This window comes from Halictus rubicundus, chromosome 3 (genome assembly GCF_050948215.1).
Source record: "Halictus rubicundus isolate RS-2024b chromosome 3, iyHalRubi1_principal, whole genome shotgun sequence".
NCBI classification, from domain to species: Eukaryota; Metazoa; Arthropoda; class Insecta; order Hymenoptera; family Halictidae; genus Halictus; species Halictus rubicundus.
The window spans coordinates 12,332,142-12,352,808 of NC_135151.1; the positions used below are offsets into that span (position 1 = coordinate 12,332,142).

The following is a 20,667-nucleotide window of genomic DNA, read 5'->3' on the forward strand; positions in this document are numbered from 1 at the left end:
TAATCTCATCAAATTTCAATTAAAAAATTTGGAACCTGTCAAAATGTCGTAATTCTGTCGTTAAGGAGATCTGAATGAATTAGAAAGTTAGGAAAGTTAGAATTTCTCGAATCCCTTTCTGGCTGTTCCACTTGATTTGAATGAGCCTGCACGTCCAAAGGAGAAGAATTCTATAAATGCATCTTTACAATTCCAACGAACGTAAAAATGTGGAATCCGTCCGACTTGTGTAAGGGGATCCGAATGAACGGCAAAATGACAGAATTTCTAGAACTTTGCAAGCACGTTGCCGAATCGTTTCTAGTGTTAATCCTTCTCGTAGAGAGAGAAAGAGAGAGAGAGAGAGAGAGAGAGAGAGAGAAAGAAAAAAAAAGGAGCAGCTCGAAAGCGAGATTGGACAGTGTTTAAAACAGCCGGTTAACAGAATGTAAATGCAGAGAGGGACCCGCACGGGTACATCTGTCCCCTTCCCTGGGTACGTGGCATCCGTAGTTCGCCTTTGACCGGCCTATTAGGCAAGTTCTGGAGAACATGGTCGAACGTCAACGAGGAGGAACGTCAGCCTCGTCCCAGATAACGATAGCAGAAGTGGTAGGGTAGCCAGTTTTGCGATGCAGAGGCGCGCGAGTCGAAAGTTCGCTCGGTGGAAACAGCCGATAAACCGGACTCGGTGACAAGAGAAGTGGTATCCTTCTGTCCTTTCGTTGCAAACAACCTACCCAGCGGGTACTCCTCCAACCCCTACTCCTCGACGGCGACGAATCGTTCGTAGCGTCTCCCTGCCCGTCTCCGCGCGAACACCGTGAACGACGATTAACCGGCTATTGCCTTTTTTTAAATGGTGTTTCAGGCATGCTATGCGTCAGGAGACCGGAAACCGACGTTCCCGCGGAAGATGACAGGGTTAAGTAGATAAAAGGAGTAGCTGGTTCCATCGACGGACGATTCATCGCGTTTCCCATGCAGTGCACAATGCTCTGCCATCGCGCCCTTCTCTTTCTCTTTGCTGTCAACGTGCCAATTGGTGAGTAAAACGAAATTAAACCCTCAACAATATTTCTGAGTACAGTGAATTCTCGGTATATGTCAACAACACGGGTCTTGCCAGCGTCGCGTATCGCCCAGGAGACATATACGGGGTGTTCTCGCTATTACCAGCCAGCGTTGTTCTTGTAAATAGTAAATACTAGAAAAGAATGAAAGAGGAAAAAGTAGCACTGTTTTTTATACGCAAAACAATGGCTTATGTAATTCTTTTGTGTTTATACTATCTTGTTAGATATGAAGGTGACCTTCAGTTTTGTACATGGAAAGCTGTATATTTTTTATACATTTATGACCAATCGGTGGAATACGAGACTGTGGAGACATTAAAAAAATTTGATAGTACTATTAAGCTATTTTTGGCTTTTTATTGAATTTCTGTTTCTTACGATTGACAGGAAATTTGTGTTTTCCATAAAAATCCGCAGTCTAGTCATGCGGATAAGAAATATGGTCTTCGTGCTAAGGCTCAAATAATTTCATCACTCGCTGTACCTACATTTTTGGAAAGGGATACAAATGATCACTGCAAAAGTAGTGGCACATTTGGAACAGTGGCTCTGAAATGCTATGCTTCCGCTTGGGTTTAGCGAACGTTGAACAAATTATTTTGCGGTAGACCGGTTGAGCAATAATCAAATTTTTTAATTATATAATAAGCGATACAAGCATAGAGGTTAATTAACGATATTATTTATAAATTTGCTTCTTACGACATACGAATTAAAATTATCAAACAAAATTGCGCACGTGTAAGGTCTAAAACGTTCGACTTTTTATTGGTATTTTGGGCGAAGATAGTTTTCAATTTAGAAAAAGAAAAGGCAGAGGATCGATAGAAACAATTACTCCCTTTGTAGAAAGTACAATGGGAAACGCCATCACAAACAATCGAAGTAATTGTAACTCTGTAGTTTTATTCATTTCGGAATTGTAATATTCATCCATATTTACGTTTCACCAACAACCTGCAGGAATTATGCAGTCTACCCGATAAAAGTCAAAGGTCTTTTGTTCATGGAGATTATTAAAATTGTCCACGCATTCGTGCACGCGTATGAATGGTTTTTCATCGGAATCGATATTCGTGATTTTAAGCTTTTAAGCTTTGTGTTGGCGAAATAGTACCGCGCTATCCCTGAGAGGTCTTTTATGAGAAATTTCGATTCGATTGGTTCCCCTTCAAACGCTAAGTAAATTCTTTACGAGCGAGTCTTCGATTTGTAGTTGCAGCGAGACGCAGCTTTATCGTTGCAATCCATTATTTTAAAAAAGTTTCGAAAGATTATACACATTCGGTTATGCAACGTTATATTGTGTTTGCTGTCAGTAGACTGCGAATTCTTATGCAACATTGCATTAACAAAAAATTGTGTATTAAGTGTCGGATATAGAAGCTGTACAGACATTCATTTCTTTCTTTTTTAATAATTTTAATGTACATTCTATTCTAAATCAATGTTTTACTTCAAAAGTATAAATCACCATAGCTGTACTGAGTTTTCAATTTTTATCTCGATCTTCGTAATTTTTAATAGGATTCAATTGATTTACAAAAATAACTCTTGATTACCGTACATGATTCATCTTGCGAAGAATTTGACGGAATAATTCATCAATGCTCACAATATTAAGTATTTAAAGCAACTGGATTTAATTTTATTATACTATCCGCTAAAATGGATTTACTGATATTTCAAGTGACTTTTATTGTAACGTACCTACAAATGAAATCTTCTTCTCAATAAAAATTCTCATCGAAGCACTTTCGTGTTATTAGTCATTTTAAAATTAGAAATCGGAAATAGGTCATTTGGATCTCACTGGTAGTTCTTATAACTAACCTAATTCAGCCATGGCCAATTTAACCTGAGATCTCAGTAATGGACTGAAATAATTTATTCGGAATTTGGAAATACCTAAAGATTAACAATTCTTCTCTAACACTATGATATACACACAAGCTAACAGAAATAGAGATAAACAATTTTTAGCAATATACTTTTATCGCTGGGGAGTCCAAATAATAACCAACAGCGTACGCATTTGTCAGGTCTCCTCATCGGAATAATTACGTTATTCATAAAATCGAAACGACCGCTTAGAATATGTCACGGACTATAGAAAATACGTCACTAATAATTTCAAATAAATGTAAATCAAATAAAAACAAAAATGTTAAATACGCAATCGTTAGGTCCCTATTGGAATAATTGCAAAATTACTCCTAGAATCGAAACGATCGCTTAAAATATGTAAAAGACTATAGCTAAAAATTCCAAACAGGAAAAGCGGTACACGCATTCGTCAAACGCCCGTTGTTTGGCCATAAAATCGAGGCGATTGTTTGAAATATGTAGACGAAAGGGGGCCGGCATGTCGACTTGTTCGGTCGTCAAAACATGAAATTGGAAAGCATTCGACGAACGGTTCCCCTCCGCGAAAGCAGTTAGCTCCCCTAATTTCGCAGATCGCCGGGGCCCGGGGGGAATTGGATATCAGTTCGCATCGCAGTTCGCGGATTGCGATCGACACAGTTTGCTATAGGAGGATCCGTTGTACGTTGACGTCCGATGCAGATGCGGCAACGGAGAAACGGTGCCAAATACGTGTTCCAGGGGTGGATACGCCGGATATGGCGGGTGCCATGCCGGCCAGATACGCTTCAGCTTCTCGCTTTGCTCCGCTCCGATCCGCTCTGCTCCGCTTCGCTCTGCTCTGCTCTGCTCCGGTCAACTTCTGGCCCTGATGTTTATACGGTGAAAGCGAGTAGAAGCCTGGCGACTGGAGTTGTCGTTCGCGAATTAATTTACCGTTTCCGGGGACTCGAACCTTCGTCTCTTCACGGAGACGTAGAGGATCTGCTGGGAATCTCGCGGCCGTGTCCTTCGGGTCCTCTTTCCACGGGAATTCCGCTGCGAATCCGAGTGGATCGCGTGGAACTCGAATCGAGTGTTCTCTTACTATCCTTCTCCTCCTCCTTTCTCTCTCTCTCTCTCTCTCTCTCTCTCCTCTCTCTATCCCTTGACTACCGTTAGTTATTTAGTTTTGGAATCATCATATCAACGCTTTGCGCTCTCCGCGTAGCTCACTGCTAGGTAAATACCCTTATCCGTTGCCACCATCCACCGCCGACGACCTGCTACTACAGCTTACATTATTAAAAGCTGCAAACAATGGAAAGTTGACTCTCGATTATCCAGTTCACGATGTTATTAGATCCGTATACATGGCGGGCTGAGAATCATAGTGGTCACACAGTGTTTGGAGTAAAAGAATGTTTCGTAGTTTGTTGTTATGAAAAGAAACTCCATACACGCATCGCGGTTTGCATAGAACATGTATCTATACATTCAGAAACACTATAAAAATGTCTCGTGTGAGAATTAAAGCACGAAACAGAATTTGATAGAATCTATAAGTGAATCATGGTGGCATAAGTCACATACACGTTCATCAAGGAGTGCCTCTCCAACATTTTCATAGCGACAACAGGACAAAGACAAGAATTTAATGACGGTGTCGTGTTGTTCCCGTCTTGTTAACCCTTTGCACTCGGCGCTATTTTCATTCTGAAACTAAATATTTCTTCCGTCTTACAATATTATCATTTTATTCATACGAAACTGATCCGATTTCTACATACAATATTTAAATGTTTAGTGATCTATTAGATACAAATTTTGTAATGTACCAAATGTTTTGTAATTTCTTTGAAATAATGACACGACAATTTCTAGGGGTGCTTCAGAGTCACCATTCGAGTGCTAAGGGTTAAAATGATTAAAACAGGAAATTAACTCCATTTAACATTTCCATTTAACTTGCGTTCCTTACAATGTTTATCCAGCGACGGAGTATCCAAATGGGATATTTACATAGATTTTCATTTTTCATGGATGGACGTTCATAAACATTTCGGAATATTTCTACGTGTGTCGAAAAGAAATTCTTGTATCCGCCTCTATTTGTTTTCAGCCTCAATTAACCGCGCGGTTGAACTGATCGCTACGGGAATAATTAAACAAGTTCGTGTTAACTATCCCCTCACCTGTTCGCACCATGAGGGGCCTGGTTGATAGAAAAATAATTGAATAAGTTTTGTCACCAGCTACCGGCTGATTGGCTCGTGGCCAGACCCGTTCTCGAATAGAGTTAGAGCGGATTTAGTTACAACGCGTGTCGAGAACGTTTTACGGGAAAGTGTGTTGTGGGTATACGCCGGAGATACGGAAGTTTTCATGGGGATCAGAACGTGGCGAATATTCAGTATAATACTCGACGTTTAGTGCCAATTTCTACCGAAGTAACGCTTCAGACGTATTATTTTACCACGTATGATCTCTCATGCTCAGGGTAATAAACTTTGGCCAGCAGATACTACCAAAATTACAATTAGTCCCAAGAGGCTCGTCTTCTGCTTTATGGATGTGTCCCCCAAACATGAGGACCGGCTACAGATTAATTCAAAATTCTCCTATATCTATACATACAATATCTAATATCGAGCATCTTACGTAAACATCATATTGCAATCAATGTTAGGACTGTTGAATTTATGGTCGACTAAATCCACAAATTACTAGCGTGCAAGTACTTGGACTAAACGCAATGTTAGTCTGTAAACAGAGACAAGGGTATTTACGTCGTAGCAGGTTCTAGTGGAGCTATTCAACGAATTCAGCAAAGAGAGATGCTATAGAGGAGTGCTATCATGCGCTGTTATAGTGCAACCCTTACTTCAATGTCTCTATGATTCGGGCCGTAGTCATTCTAATAGATAAAGTACACTCGTAATGTTACTGTTTGTCAAATAAGTGTAATACATTCCAACTACAATTAATGGCAGGCTTTATTACGACAGGAGACGTTAGGGTTTGGAGTAACACGAATGCAGTAACTTTCTATGTAGTCTAATGTATATCATTAATTCAAGCTGTATATTAAATGGGAAAAATATGTACACATATATGAAAGTACCAGGAGATTACTAGACTCAGGAGTTTTATGCATTTATGGTAAAAATGAGTAGGTGCAATTTAAAGAAGGATTAAAAGAATGAAATAAGTCCCTTCAATTAGTCCCAGTTTATCAAAATTCTTAAAGGGAAAAAGAAATTTCTGTTTGGCTCCTCCTCATTGCAAACGATGAAAACCGTTTGTATTTTGCATAAAAATCCGCAGTCTACTAATTATTGTTCATAACGCTCAGTACTGGATCTTCCATGCACTTATTATAAAATAAAATAAATATCATAAGTTTGAATACAGACTTAACAATTTTTCTCCGACGAGGCTATCTAATAAAAATAAAAATAGTTAAAGAGAAGCAGCACTCGCAAGAAAATATTGACGGAGACAACAATATTATATTCTAATAAATACACCAAAATTTTCCACAAATCTCCTGCATTCTGTGAAACATAAATTTTCTTTAAAAATACAGCTCCCAAATAACATTACTATACTGCGGACATTTATGCAAAGTAAAAGTCGAAGTCAAATGAAAATGTGTTTCCTCATTAAGTCATCTCGAAGAACCGATAATAATTTCAGGATATTGTTATATTCTTCTAATGTCCGCTCATGTATGCGTTTGACTTACTGATTTTGCCATTGAAGCAACACCCCATCCCAGAGGCGCAATTAAAAATGAAACTGTCGACTAGAAATGGCCCGAGAGATCGGCAAGAAGTTTAATTACCCGAGCCACCAAGTAGAAGCTCGCCGATCACAGCAATAGTGCTCGTATGATCGACGATCGAGAATGCTCTCTTGAAGACCAGTCTCGTATATACTTTCTCTGTGCAAGATCGACCGGACACTTTCGCGGCGAGCTAATATTTATCGGGTATCGTCACCCGCGCGAACCGATAAAGCGTACTCGCGTGGCAAAATGGATGTATCTCTCGCCTGTACATCGGAGGCAACAAGAATCCGTTGGGGGTCGGGTAGAGATTTGAGTCTCAGCTGTATTGGGAATAGAAAGGGAATAGGAAAGAGAGAGAGAGAGAGAGAGAGAGAGAGAGAGAGAGAGAGAGAGAGAGAGAGAGAGAGAATAGAAATTGAGAGTCCTATCTCTTGGCCGGCAGATAAGATTGTTTGTCCATACTCCGGATCACCCGTCGGACTCGTCGATTGTTCCGCTGCTCCGTGGTGGCTCCTTCTCGTGCTCCATCTTTCTCCGGCTTTCTTATCTGAAAACAACGACCTTTCCGGCCAAATTGGTTGGCTCGGCTCGAAGTCTAGTAAAACGTGATTAATCGCTCGCTTCCTTTCGCGGGATGTAGGTATCCCTCGGCTTGAAGCACTGGAATACCAACACCCCCAGCAGCCCCTATCACGGGGCCACCACCACCACCATTCACCGCAACCACACGCCAAGAAGTCCCCCCTCCCTTCCCCCATTCCTCGCAGGTTAAGTATATAGTGATAATCGGATAACTGCGGTCCAGAACTGAATTGGGTTTCGGCTCCGAAGGGTCAGTACCGCGCATTGCTTTCTCTCTGCCAGCACCGGAAGAAAGGAAGAAACGAGGCTAACAAAGTAGCCGGGCGGAAAGTATACGTTCGTTAGGCCACCACCGGCTCTCTACAGCCAACACAATCCTCCTCCCTCCTCGAGTTCTCGAACGCACCCGCGAGCTTCGCTTCTTCCAGCGAAACTATCTGCTCGATCGTCCACGGAAACGATCGTCTTACGTTACGTTCACGAATCGCCTAATCTTGAGGTGCTGTATGATTGAGTCTCGATTGGGAATAGCTTCTCGATTGATTGTAGAACGCGTTGACTGCCGAGTTACCCATCCATGAACAGGTTGTTCGACTACAGGTGGGTGAAAATTTAAGGGGTGGTTCACCATGACAATGTAAGACGAAAATGAAGGGTAAAAATTCTGGTTTCGGTTTGATTTTTTAGTTATCAACAATTGAAAATCATAGTCATAGAGGTTGCGCGAGAGTCACGTTCCAAGTAACAGATACTCAGATACTACGCCGTCCGATTGGGTCATTCCACACGCATTTTTGGTCCTAACCGAATTATTAGCTAAAGTATGTGACGTCAGAGCCTAATCGTTGGATGCGAGCGAAGACCTCCTTTGATACGTGACTGTCGCGTGCCTTTATGACGTAAGTAACGTACACCTCTGTTGGTCCGGTTGCCACATTTTCGGCGGATTTTTAATTGATAACTAAAAAATTAATGCGATATCACAATTTTTTCACCCTTTATTTCATACTAATCATCGACTCATACTAACGCGAACGAAGCAAAAGACTGCAATAATTTTTGATTTTCTTTTATGAAACTTTTACCATCCCATTCGTCTCATTTTTCTAATTAACACTAAACCTACCACGCTCAAAATCACCGGTTTTTATTTCACAATTATTGAAATTATAAAAACTTTTTCATAGGAAATTACCGAATTGACTTCTTCATTTAACCTTTGAAAGTTTGAGTAAATTCAATCTTCCCCCTTCTATAACACGTTTCTCTTTTATACGTTTTGTGCTTGGTAGGTTTACTGTTAAGATGATACCACGCAATTACCATCACAATTATACTTACTTGTGTAACAAGCGAAACTAAGAATTCGTGCATCTCTACCGTAAATGTTAATCGCTTGTCCCACAATTACTTGCGATCGTAATTCTGTCGTGTATGATATCATTTTAATCAGAAACGCGACGGTAAAAGTTCGATTAACGGAGAACCAAAAATTTGCATTTTTTAAAATTCAGAAGCCTGAGCTGGCACAGGGACTTTTGATATTTGTCGAACGCCCCTCAGTCCGTATTTCCTTATCAATCGCTATCTTTCTCCAAATTCGGCACAGTACAAATGGTGTGGAGTATCTCTTCTAGAACTGTCGCTCGGCAGACAGTTACGGAGAGAATATCGTACGTTGTAAAACAACAGACAACAGTCATCGGTAGTCGGTGTCGGCGTCCCACCAAATTTTCCAGGTAGTTCGTCGAGGTTTCGCGACTAAACGACTAACGTAAGCGCGGCGGAAGACAGAGATTGGGTTAGGGTAACGCGAGTCTCCGCGGCCGTGCGGCGGTACACGTGCACATACCGCACGTACCCCGGTCGCTCTATGTACGTTGGTTCTGGTACCGTGTGTAGCGGCGGATTTCAAGCCCCGTGACAGAACACGCCGTCACACAGATGGAGGGAGAGCGAAAGAGAGAGAGAGAGAGAGAGAGAGAGAGAGAAAGAGAGCGAGAGAATAGAGGGGAGTGGAGAGGAGAGAGTTCGATTTGATCGCATTGCATTGCGAGCGTACCCGCGCGCACCCTCGCCCACGCCCACGCCAGCGTCGGGTGCCTTGTATCGGTCGTGGCGAGATTCGAAAGTAGATTGGGAAGAGCCGGGGCAAGCGTGCAGCAGACAGCCGAGGTAATACATACAATCTCCCTTGTTGTCTGGCATCGAGTCTCGCTGCGGCGAGAGAGACAGAGGCGGCCCCGGTCGGTGCCAAACGGCCGAGCAAGCGAGAGAGAAACTTCCTGACGAAGGAAAGAGAACGAGAACGAGAAAGAGTAAGAGAGAGAGAGAGAGAGAGAGAGAGAGAGAGAGAGAGCCGAACACGGTGGGGTGAGCTTTGAAAAGCGCGGCAGCTACCGGAAGTCTTATAAACAATCCCAAGAGCGATGGGAACGGGGACCGAACTACCCCCGGCCTAGCCCAAAGAGGATCAATGGTGAACGGAATGCGTGTAAACAGTGAGGCAGCGTTACACGCGCACTTGTGTGCGCTCTCCGACTTTCTCCCTTTCTCTCCGCCTTTCTTTCTCTACTTCGCCCCCGTCAATCCTGCCCCGACTATACTCTTTACCCCTTTTTCCTATGTTTCTAGACCGGTATACACGGACAGGGGGGATAGACGTCGACGTGCCCCGCGGGAACTGCGTTTAGGCGTTCGTCTCGAGATAATACGCTCGAGAGTGTCAATAAGTATTGAGTTACCTGTCCCGGCGTATTGAACTTTGCCGCCCAGGCGTGCGCGCGTTGCGACTGTTTAATCCCGGGTCCTCTGTTACGTACGCCGAAATTATTTTCTCCCGTGTGCCCAGCCGACGGAACTGTGCTCGTCGGTTTATCCATCCTCCTGTCTCTGTTATAGCGTCGCCCTCTCTTCAACAAATACGTGCACGCGTGCCAGTCGGCGCCGTATGTCACACCGGTTAATTGTATACGCGAAAAGGAGCTCGAAGTGTGAAATATTAGGTTGAATGGAATGTTTCCATTGTCCGTTTTCTTCTCCCTTTGGTCGGTCGTGTAAACAGTCGCAATTAATCTCGCTTTAATTGCTGTGACCCGGATCCGTTGTGTCGCTGCGTTCCATTGTGAACTGTAAAAAAGCTTGTGAAGATTAGTTGTCGTTTAATTTGACTGCGCGAGCGGAACGGACTTTCCGTTCAGTCCGTTTCGTTCGAAGAAGGAAACACCGGGACGGTGAAATGCAATTTTTTATTAGTGAAGGGAACTGGTTTGTATTTTCGAAACAGAAAAACCGTTTCCTCTGACACGATAAAGGCCCCAATCGCTATGTTCATTGGGAACAATGCTCGGTTATGCTCCGCTTCGCACATTTCATTGTATTGCACGGCACTCACACGCGTGCCGTGACACATCTATAGAGATAGAGTGCGAGAACTAACCGACATAGAGTGTGTGGGAACGAAACTCAAATACTTCATACAGTCAGGGAAGATCGCTAAGCTGTAGAGCTTATGTTGGAGAACTCTAATTTAATATGTTCGAAACGTATTAACCCTCCGTATGCTGTGCCGGAGTCATTCGTGACCCGTCGCGGTGGGGATAAGCTCGAGCGACCGTCACTATGTACAATTTTATTCCGATATAAAACGGCACTTTTTATTTCGAAATAAGAAAATCACTATCCCCTCTTCTTCATCCAAAATACGATGAAATCCGGTCCCGAGCCCTTATATCGAAAGAATAACTCTAGTAAAATATCGGTGTGGGTCAGAAATGACTCCGGCATGGGCCTAGAACTCTTAGGAGTCCGAGAGTTAAGTTGTCACCAAATTTTCACCTCGTTTCGCCATGACGAAATAATAATTAATTATTCTAGAGCATGATCAGCAGTATAAAATTAAATTAAAGGTGGGGTAAATTCATTGTAATGTTTTGTTGTTGATAAACAGTAAAAATCGTATTCAGATGTTTGTATTCTTTTGGAGTTCTGCAGGGTTTAATCCTCCGCGATATGATCAACTTGTGAATACGTTTTTCTCATTATGCGGCGTTCGCATCATCGTGTTTCCATTCCGTATTCGGTTGTTTAGTTCGTCCCTTGTTTACCTTCTTTATTTCACGGGTTTTCGCTTCGTTTCAATATTTTCTGAATCTACTTTTCGGAACCGTATAGTTGTTTTCCCTACATCCCCTAATTTTCTTCTTCAGCAGTACTCCTGTCGGGCGCGCCATTCCTTTTACTATTTTATCGCCACCCGTTTCTTCTTCTCTTAGGTTTCTCCTCTTCCGCTTTTTAATTTTCCTTGTAATCTTCTCTGTTGGGATATACGCAGTCTTCGTGGATTTTTTCCTCGCCGCGGGACTGAACCTAATTTTCAGTTTTATTCCTACTGCTTCAGTTCTATTCCCTGGTGCTTTCGAGATTGCCGTTCTTTATATTTATTAAAAATGTAGCATACTCATACATTATGCTCATACTGCAATAGCAAAAATTGTGATTCAATAATTCAGTCATTGTTTCAGCAGAAAACGACAGCCTGTTCTAAAATCAAATCATACTGTTTCTGAAGCTCACAATTTCGTAGGTCAATGTTGAAAATATAGAATTAATAAATATGTTATTCCTGCATTTTATGGATTTTTGGAGTTTCTCGTAATCAAGGATTAAGATTTTTATAATTTGCAAATTCTTCTTAACACTTTATTTTACAAAGTGAACATCCAGTTTCAAGTTTTACCTCTATGTTAAAATTCAGAATGAATTCATAGTTTTTAAAAGATCGAATGTACGCCATATTTCATTGTAAGTAAAAATTAGACTAAAAGATATTGATATGTCAGTATGAACTTTAACTCGTTTGCATCATTAGTGTCTATCAAACAATCTGGAAGGAATAAATATTTCATTTTTATATTTCACCAATTTTTAAACTTTCCTTTGGTCAAACAATCCTAAGAAAATTTTTGTAGTATCTCGTTACACTTCTCGAATATTCTTTGCTGAACGCGACGCAAAGTTTTAAGAGGATTAGGGCTCTGCCAACAGAGACTTAGGCCACGTGCAATTATAACGAAAACATTGCACAAAGTGTTAATTATTCCAACAAAGGGTCATCCGTGGTGGATATAGCAGCGGCCATTTGGCTAACATTTAAACCACCGCTCGGGTCACTCGTGACACGAGCCTTGACTCTGTTTTATGTCACAGTTTCGACTGTGCTGCTCGCGAGACCACGGAGTGTGTGCACACGCCGAAACACAGTTCGCGAACTTTGTGAAAACTCAACATTTTCCTTGAACAAATATTCTTCGGAGGAGTGCTTCGTGGGGAAACATTTTCTCAGTTGTCCAGCCCGTTGCTTGCCAAGGGTCTAAACTTCTAATCCAAAGATTATACACACATGTATGCATTTTGCGTTGGTATAATTACCAATCCCTCAGATGCTCAGGATCAGTTGTGCAGACAAAATGAAATTTAAAAATTGAATTTCCTCCTCGTCAAAGATTTCATAAAACGGTCCATAAAAATTCCGATTTGCATAAAGATCCAATCTGATGCGAGTGAATTTAGACAGACAACGAGTTCCTTATCGACGTCCTAGCGTGTTCATATGACGAACTGTAAGCCCCCCTATAAGCTCCCCTTATATATTAAGGGGATCCATAAGTAATCAATTATCTTGAAATCTAAAACAAACTTTGTAGTAAATTCAGGTTTTTATTTTTTAATTTGTTATATAACCTCCATCATTATCAAGGACAGTTTGCCATCTTTCCTGCAAATTTTCAATCCCCCTCTTATAGAAATCCAGGGTTCGTGAAGCAAAATATGACTCAACGTGCCTCCTTACATCTTCTACAGAAGTGAATGTTTTATTTCTTAAATAATGCTCCAGAGATCTGGAAAGATGACAGTCAGAGGGAGCATATGCCTATATGCCTTTCCCATTTCGTGTAGGTGCCTCTGTATAGTTGACCATGTGGACCCAAGGCTTCTCGATAATTCTTGTATACTTCATTTTGGATCGGCTTCCACTAGAGGTTTTAGGGTGTCATTATCAAATTCAACTGGTCGTCCACTTCGAGGCCTGTCAGAGAGATCATAATCACCAGCAGCAAACCTTCTGAACCAACGTTGACACTTGTTGACCTTCAATACGTCTCCACAAACATTGCAAATTTTCTTTGTTGTTACCGTTGCATTAAATCCCGCATGAAAATAAAAAAGTATGCAATGACGAGTATGATCCTGGGAAGGTACGGACGCCGTCATTTTATTACAGGGTTGTAAAAATAAATTACACTTTTTCGAATATTTTGAACACAGGCTGCTTTACCGAAAACTGTAAAAGAATACGTGTTTCCTCTTGAACGATCGGTACAGAACTAAAGGCAAAGCCAATTCTTTGCAAATAATTGATTACTTATGGGTACCCCTAATATAAAGGAAAGGTGGAAATTTCGAACGTTGCCAATCGTTTCGATATCGGCGGGGTTTGAAGCGTTGATGAACTGAAAGTGGTCTCCGAGAAGAAAGCAAAGCAAAGCGGCGACGGCGACGGCGACGACGACGGCGCTTTCGGTACGGTCAGTTCGTCCGTAGCTCGAATAAAGTCCCTGTTGGCAGCTAGTCTAGAAATCGGGGTCGCCTGTTATCTTATTTGCCGTGCTGAGGTATCCATCGTAATTCAAGAATCGAGATATACCGGCGGGAGAGATAGTCCAGGAAGACGGACACAGAGGAAATCCTTTTCGAAATCATATCCTTTTCCCCATTGCTATGTATGATGCGCGGACGGCATGCACACGTTGCATTATGCATCGCGTCATAATGCAAGCCTGAGGGGTAACGCCAGATTCGTGAATTCCTTTTGCCTGTTTTGCAATATCGTCGGATGCGGGTTCTCGGGTTTCCTTTACCGGGAAAACCGTTTCATCCGCGTCCCTCCACTCCCGTCTGCGTTTCTTGACGCTCTCTTCTTCTTTCTACCGTGCTATCTTATATATATATATATATATATATATATATATATATATATATATTCTGTGTACATATATAGATCCCCTTAACACGTGATCCTCGAGCGGCAACCACTTGGCAGGGTGTTCATGTGCGATCGGCGAAACCGTTTCTAGCTCACTCGTTCTCTGATTATAAAATTATATCGTGCCACCGGCCCCATGAGAATCGACGCCTCAGGATTACGCTATCACCTCGCGAATCTTTTTAGACACCTCCCCGCGCCCCGACGAACGGATGCGCTGACGCATCCTATTTCCGGTTATATCGTCAGCCTGTTTCCTCGTTCCGGGCGTTTAACAGCTCTGACACCTTAAACCAGCCAGCTGCTACCATAAAAGCTGAAGCGGCGCAGATTCTGCTTTGTTGTTCGATCATTCCACACATCTAATCCCGACGCCGAGCACTGGTACCCGGCATTAATTACTAATCGCGCGATCTACTCTTCGTTAATCTACCCCGCTTCGAACCGGACGAGAATTTTTCATCATTCTTGCAAACGTGCGCCGTAGCTGTCTTCCAAGAGTAGACACACGAAGAACAGCTCTTAGACAACCCATGCTCATCGATATTCTATTCTCACCAGCACACACTTTCGTAGACATACTTTCATAAACTGACCCAGACCATTCCTGTTGTTTGTAAGACTATCACGACATTGCCAATTGACAATTGTGTCTCATCGCCTAAGACATACGTTCACGATGCGTGATGCCAAATCGTTTGACCAGTGTACAGTCAGTCTCAGAATTGATGGCGCACACTTCAAGTCGGAATAAATTTTTTATATGCATGACTTCAATTTTTCTGCCAATCCAGACGAATTAGTTTACTAGATCATATGTCGTGAAAACTCTGAAATTGCTTTTAGAATTACGATTGCTCTGAATTACGCCTTTATCTGTCAGAAACACTGAAAATCGCACGTCTTTACACGCGCATAATTTTTGAACTACTGATCTCCCAGGATTAAAACTTGGATCTTCTGCATTTCATCGCCAAAATCTACAGGATTACATAAAAAAAAGTTAAAAATTTCTGGATTCCTGAAGCGAAGTTTAGCCTTGCTTTTTACAACTTTTTCATTTGGGCCTGTAAAAAAAATTTAAGGAATGTGCTTTGTAGATTCGTTTAAGTTATTCACATGCTGAAAGTTGCATAGTAGTCCAGATGTACCGAGTTTTTTCGTTTGAGACGAGCTCGATGAGATTCGTTTTTTTTTTTTTATTATGAGTACTGTAGATTAAAATGAAGAGACTGTCAGTAGTTGCATAAAAGAGAAGGAATCTATAGAAGTATATTGTAATTATATCCTGCTGGGCAGACAAATGCATTTAACCACACATTTGACGCAGAGAAGTGCGCCGAGCTTAAAAGTGCTACTTTTAGAAGCTTACACAAAGGACAGCTAGTACAGATTTTTTGCGGATACTTCACAGGATTATAATTTCACCTATTTTTGCGCAAGGTAAGCCATCCGTGACAATGACACGCATCTCGCTCTTAGAGTACACTATCCTCTATAAAGTTTTCCGGGTGAAAAATTTATCTCTGCCCTTAACTCAAAAATTTTTCCCTTATTATTAGATAAAGCAACTCCTTTTTAATTACCACGGTGTTGAACAGAATGCGTATATACCTTGAACTCATTTTACTTCATTCACAAAAAAAAAAGAATTAAATTTAATAATAATTACATTTTAAAGAAGATTGTTATACGAACAAAAAGGGGGTAAAGTTAAAAATTAAATGGAAAATTGTATGGTTAGAACTGTTCGAGAAACTATTTTTAAGAAAAATTCGAATATCCTTCGGGAAGCGCGCGGCTAGGAGCGAGAACTAGGTTAACGTGTCTGACCATTGACCACTGTTTCTACTTAGAGTGAATATTCTGACGCTTTCAACGTCAACTGCTTTCAAACTGGAGATGTTTCATGCAATGCTTCCAATTATCTATTTCTAAAGACACTGTTTAACCTTTGAATACATGCACTAATAATGTACAAATTAAAGATATATAAAAATAGAAATGTTTCACGTGGAAATATAACAGCAAATGATGTATATGATTTTGTACTTTCAGTTATTAACCAATATTACGTTGATTAATTTAATAATAATTTATAAAATTCGAGTGGTAAATCAATAAGTTAACTGTTATTTCTGGAAGCTGAAACACTATGAAATCACTATGAAATTAATAAACGGAAAGAAAATATTGGCAACACCTTGGACCGCAAAAGGTTAATAATCTCAACGTAACTCGACAATCGTTAATTTCTATTTCACCCACTGATAAATGCATAAGATTCGCAGACTATGTATCAGTCACGGAAAAATCATGCATTCCGTGGTTACGATGAATGACATTCCGCACTCCGGGTCCCCGCAAACAAACTCAAAATGGCTACGATGACGACGCATTCTAATTACTCGACGGGGCCGAACGAGTTTCACGAGGCGAGAATTGCGGGAGGTTTTCAAAAAAAGCTTTCGGTCCGGGTTGCACGTGTCCGTAATTGACGATAAATAAAGAAACACGCGCGGGTCCGTCGGCGGATAATCTTTCACGACCGCCATTAAAGGCGCATTTACGAGCGGCGGCGTCGTCTTCTGTGTTTTCTTTTATCTCGGCTTAAACAAGAACGCAAAGGATCTTCCGTACGCGGGGGCTTAAACGATTTTCTCACGCCGTATTTACGTGGATGAGCGATCTCGCGTTGATGAAGGGATGAGTTTGCGGGAGAGGGTGAGATACAATCGGGACGCAAACTAATAAGGGAATAATGAGAGTGGACTAGCCGGCTTCTTCCATACCCTGGCGCCGGAACTTTCTCTCTGTTACTGATAATGGTTCCCCCCGTCCTCTCACCCCCTCCCAACGCGTCTTTTCTTTTTTCCGAAACCGGCTGCAATTTATTTAAAAGCGTTTGAACTCGTATCTTTGAGAATTAACAAACCCTCTCCTCTCTCCCCCTGAATGGAAAACGATACGCGTAACGCTTGAAATCGCTTCGCCGCTTTGATGCCCTGTTTGCCGTCGGCCTGTTCTTCTTTTTCCTCTTTTTGTTTCTCTTCTTTCTCTGTTTTCTTTTATCAAGAACGTAAGAAATGACAACGCGATAACGTGCCCCCCGGTTCGTTTACACATCAAAAGCAAACGAACCGTTTATCGCAGTTCCAGCTCGCAGCTAATTGATTAATACACAGCCGCGTAAATTGCATTTTACTCGCAACGTTCGGGGAATTTTGCTCTTTGCGCACAGGTGCAAAATGAATGCCGCGGCGCGGCGGTAGTCCGACGAAATAATAAAGCAGTTATCTTGGAAGGATCCATTGTTTAAATGCTTAATTACCGTCCGCTAAGCACTCGGAAGTTTTAATACCTTCGCTAGTCCATTTCGAATACTTTCCCGCGGAACCGACTCGTTGTTTCTGTCGCGCTCGCGATTGTTTTAAACGGACTAGGCAACGAGCTCCGGCAATTTTTCGATATTTGTTAATTGTCGAGGTACTGTGGGAATTAGTAAGGTTCCCGATGCAATTAAAGAGTAATGCTTTCTATCTCCCCTCCCCTCCTCCCCTGCCCCGCCCCGGTGATTCCTACGATAAAGTTTCCCTTAATTTGTATAAATTGTACGCTCCCTCGAGGTCATTTGTCCCGATCGTAAATTCCCGAGTATGCTGCGTAACTTTTCTATCAGATGGCCGTCCAGTTCGCATAATTCTAGCGCAATATTATAAATTATGCTTATCAGTTCACGGGAGTTGCGTTTTGTTCGTCGGCGGCAATTCGGCGAGCAGTTTAGCGGTGATTTTTGGTGGTGCGATCTCGAACATCCAACTGTACTTGTTTATTCGTGCTCGACGATTTAATGTACCTTTCTGTCAATGACAACAAAGTGTTGCTAGTCGAAATAAAATTGCGTAAATTGTGTAAATTTTGCGTATTTGCGTCGAGTTTAATTTCATTTCATTTCACAGTGTACTGTCTCTTTCATCTATCATTAATTCGTAATTCTATTAATCGGGTTTCCTTTATTCTGAGAGTCATTTTCTAATGTTCTTCCAAAACGACTATATTTAAGTGATAAAAATGAGAACACCAAAGAAACACGTAAGCAGCTTTGAATTTAGGAATATGCCAAATATCTTGGAATATCTAAAATTATTAAAGATGGAAAGAAGTGTTCATTCGACTCTTGTTTGTTGAAATTAATGAAGAAAATTTTTCATAAAAATCCGCAGTCCAGTCTGTAGGGAGTCGTTCGACGCGTAGCTTTGCTGCCGAATAAAATTGCCGGAAGCTATGGAAACATAATAGACGTTGAACGATGCGTTACGGTTAAGAACTCTGTAATTTTCTTGAGAGAGAAAGATACAGACAAAGGCGCACGATAGAAGGCAGCTCAGGGGTGGCGTTACACGGAAGAATTACGAAAGGGAGGAACGAATACGTAATATAATGTTACAGGGGTATTGGGGGTAGTATGTAAAGTAAGGACATATTACCAATTTCGAGGAACATAAATAATACCCGGACGTGGGATGAGCCAGACGATCCGGGCGAGCAATTTTCCAAATTAGAAGACTCCTTCCCTCCATGATAACGTGTGAACATTCTCGACGAGCCTGCGCCGCCCCTTCGAGACACCTTGAGTATTCAGGGACGTAGGGCTCTCTCCTTCTCCTTTTCCTTCTCCATCTCTCTCCCCCCTACCCCCTCTCTTTCTTCCCCTTTCTCTCTCTTTATCGCTCGACAGGAAAACCCGATGGCATGCCATTCCGTCGTGGATGCTACAAAAATGCGGTCTCTGGACGTACAACGTCCGGAGATGCTCTCTTAGAATATCACAAACACGTTCCATGCAAAACAAACGGCTTGTATAATCATAGCTGGGGGATGAAACTTGGGCTATCCGTAATGTATTCCTGGGTAAACGCTAGCCGTCCGTAATCTTCGGAACCGGAAGTCCGTATGAACAGCTTCTTGCGAACTAGAGAGCGAACGTTGTTTTTGTTATCGGTGCCTCGATGCACTGTGCGGCTCCTAGTCGCGACTACTCGCTATTGTTGATTCTGGCTCGCTTTTGTCTGGGTGTCTCAGAAAAATATCGATTTTTCAGGCCAGTAGAAGAGATAACTGGAGGTTGGATCTTCGCGCAACATAAAAGTGGTCTTTCTCGATTCTAGAGAACAGGAGCCAAATAAAATTGTTATTCTTTCTTCGATCATTTCGATACGATGAAAATGATACATTGATTCCTGACCTGTGATACAGATCATTCTCGAGCAGTGATGCAATTAATTCTTTTACTGTTTTAAATTTCACTGAATCGTTTCTGTCGTAAATGCGTCAAATCTGTTTATACAAATCTCCATTTTTGCGTCGAACGTCGAATCAAATTGAATCTGATTTTTGGTGGTACGGTATGCGGTGCAGTTTCCGATTTACAAAAGGGGCGAGATTGTTTAAATGTACGCATTCCTTGAATTTAAACAAGTTTCTCGCGAAGTATCTTTTCAATGTGAGGAAAGTGCGCAAGCGCTGCATTCACATGACCTATTTCAAAAGTCTTACTTTAAGGACTCGCTAAAATTCACAAGCAAGAAATTCATGAAGTCAAACATATATTTACCTCTTCTCTACTGTTTGCTAATGCTGCCTTCGTTCTTGAAACAGGTTCTACATATTGCATTCGTTAGCTGCTTTGTATCCGTTCACAAATACAGACGACAATCTTCCGAGTTCCTTTTATTAGTTCCACGAATCATCGCATTAATGATAAACTGAGTTGGTAATATTGCAAGATTCTTAAAAAAAAAACCTAAAAACAATTCACGTACGTACTGAAGTCCCTATTCTTGTATATGATCGTAGGAACGTCAAATGTTTGAAGCATTAAATGGAAAGGAATAAATATCGGAAAGAAAGAAACTCAGGCGTGAAATTTTCCTCCTGATATAAACGACGGTTGCCCACGAAGGGTTAAACAATTTCTCGGTATTCCAAGTTTTCCCTTCGGGATCACGAAACCGTATAATTCCAACAAATTGCGAATATTCAAATTTTGTCCGATAGACAGCGAGGACAGGTTTTTTTGGTTGAAACGCAACGTAACGGTTGAGGAACTATTGGAACGCACTGTGCGGAATAGTTCTGACGCAGTTGGCAGCTTCCGAGGGAGCCTCTGTTGGTTCACTGTCGAGGAGACAACGCACCGGTGTATCCGAGCGTGGCGAAACGAGGATCCGTTGTCGAGGAGGGGGTGGTGGTGGTGAAGGATAGAAGGACACGAACAGAGGTTGGGACGGATGGGAAATGGGCGAACGTAAAATGCGAACAGGCCAAGGAATAACGAGAGTATGATC

At 41.7% G+C, this 20,667-nt stretch overlaps 1 protein-coding gene across 1 annotated transcript in view; it reads left to right on the forward strand.

The window, feature by feature from the left end:
- Positions 1 to 960: 960 nt before the first annotated feature.
- The window catches only part of LOC143352722 (lachesin), a 143,966-nt gene continuing 124,259 nt past the window's right edge, over positions 961 to 20,667 (forward strand). The window contains exon 1 of the mRNA XM_076785440.1: positions 961 to 1,024. Within this exon, the coding sequence (XP_076641555.1) occupies positions 961 to 1,024 (64 nt within the window). The remainder of the gene's footprint in view (positions 1,025 to 20,667) is intronic.